Source organism: Quercus suber, unplaced genomic scaffold (genome assembly GCF_002906115.3).
Source record: "Quercus suber isolate HL8 unplaced genomic scaffold, Cork oak 2.0 scaffold_2072, whole genome shotgun sequence".
Taxonomy (NCBI): domain Eukaryota; kingdom Viridiplantae; phylum Streptophyta; class Magnoliopsida; order Fagales; family Fagaceae; genus Quercus; species Quercus suber.
The window spans coordinates 1-1673 of record NW_027071415.1 but is presented as its reverse complement, the minus strand read 5'-3'; the positions used below and the strand labels follow the sequence as shown (position 1 = coordinate 1673).

Genomic DNA, 1673 nt, shown 5'->3' with positions numbered 1-1673 from the left:
GTCTTGTATGTCTCCTCAAATGCTATATAAAAGCTCCGAATCCTTTCCTTGAGCAGAGTTTTTGAGATAGAATTTGAACCGGGATTTTGAATCCCCTCATCCTTAAGCAAAGAGAGGATTGAACTCCAACTAGCTCGCTCATAATTCATGGCATGCTGTTGGAATTTCCGGTTGCACTTTCGAATCCATTCATCTCCAAATATATGCCTTAACTCAGACCCCTTGACCTTTTGAGCCATATAATAAATATTGTTCATCAAGAAGAAGTGCTGCAGTGAAGCATCCTTATATAGCTTGGACTTACCATCAAGGTTGCTTTCCAGAATTGAAGCAATTGATTGGAAGTGGCAAGCCATTGTGGAGATACTGCTTTTATTCTCCTCTTCCTTAGTTGGACTCATGTCAGGTGACAAGGAACTGGGATCATCTTCATCACGGTCCTTGAGGAGAAAATTAAGGATCTCACAGTAGTCCGTTAGAATCTTGACATAATTCATAACATATCTGGTCAGATGGTGGATTCCGCCTCCAGCAAAAGGGTTTGTCGATACATTTGATGCAATGGCATTCTTAAATTCAAGAAATGTTGCCCTTACAGAATCACCCAATCTACTTAGAACCTCGTGACACTCGATTCTAACTGGAGAACCCACCTCATCTGAGTATAAGGCATCTATATCTGGAAGAAGATCTGATAGCACCTCATACATGTCAAGAATGCGAGACAACTTTTCTGGTTGGTGAGGACCTATAGACATGGCTTCACCAAAATTCAGAAGCTGCAACATTGAAGCCTTAGATGCCTCAACAAAAGAATCTACACAAACAGCTCCGAGCTCCCCAAAAATTTGATGACTGAGGCATTTCTCGCTAGCAAGATAGACCCGCACAAATATCTTCATTGTTCGAACCCATCGCTTTATCTTGGAATTCAAGCTAACCCATTCCATCTTCAACACATCCTCAATGCTTTGTTTCTCCATTTCAAGAATGAAGAGGCACTCATCCAAGGCATCCTTACGGGCACTGGTATAGGCCTGGTAACATTCCTGGTCGTAATTTGAATTGAACATCAAATTCGCAATGCATCTGAGCTCAGGGATCACATCCGGATGGACCAAATCAAGGATATACTCCTCTGAGGCCCTGCTGACACTGTCTCTCTGAAGTGAGTCCTCAATCGACTCATCTCCAAAAGAGATAATTGAGCCCTCATCCAAAACATCCTCTTCACTGGATCGAAAAGACACATGCTCCGGCTCAAAAGGTTGCCTGTTCTCAAAAAGCAAGTGACTGAACTCTTCCTCAAGCCTTTCCATTGCCTTCTGAAGAACATTGTGAGCCCTGTGTAACAGTTTATACTCATCGTCATCTTTATTCAGGCACAGACTCTCTAATCTTTCAGTCAATTTTCGGGCTTCATCTGCCGCATTCAAATACTCAGAAGCTTCTTCAGGTCCTGAATCCCATATCATAGATTGATCTTCCTCCCAACTCAAGATCTTCTCTTCAACAGCACAAAGTCGATCTTCAATCTCACTAACCCCATCACCCTTTGTTTCATTTAGAGCAGCGATGGTGGACAATTGGGTGCCAAGTTCTGCCAAAGTTTTCCTTGCACTAAATGTAAGCTTCTTATTTGACCCCAATGCTTTAACAATGTGCCTAGCTGC

At 42.5% G+C, this 1673-nt stretch overlaps 1 protein-coding gene across 1 annotated transcript; it reads right to left on the bottom strand.

The window, feature by feature from the left end:
• Positions 1 to 5: 5 nt before the first annotated feature.
• On the bottom strand, positions 6 to 1667 carry LOC136066127 (exocyst complex component EXO70E2-like; the record flags this gene model as incomplete). Its single annotated transcript, XM_065769990.1, has 1 exon — positions 6 to 1667. A coding segment is annotated over one exon (1662 nt), but the record flags the coding sequence as incomplete, so codon positions are not given.
• Between the last annotated feature and the right edge of the window lie 6 nt (positions 1668 to 1673).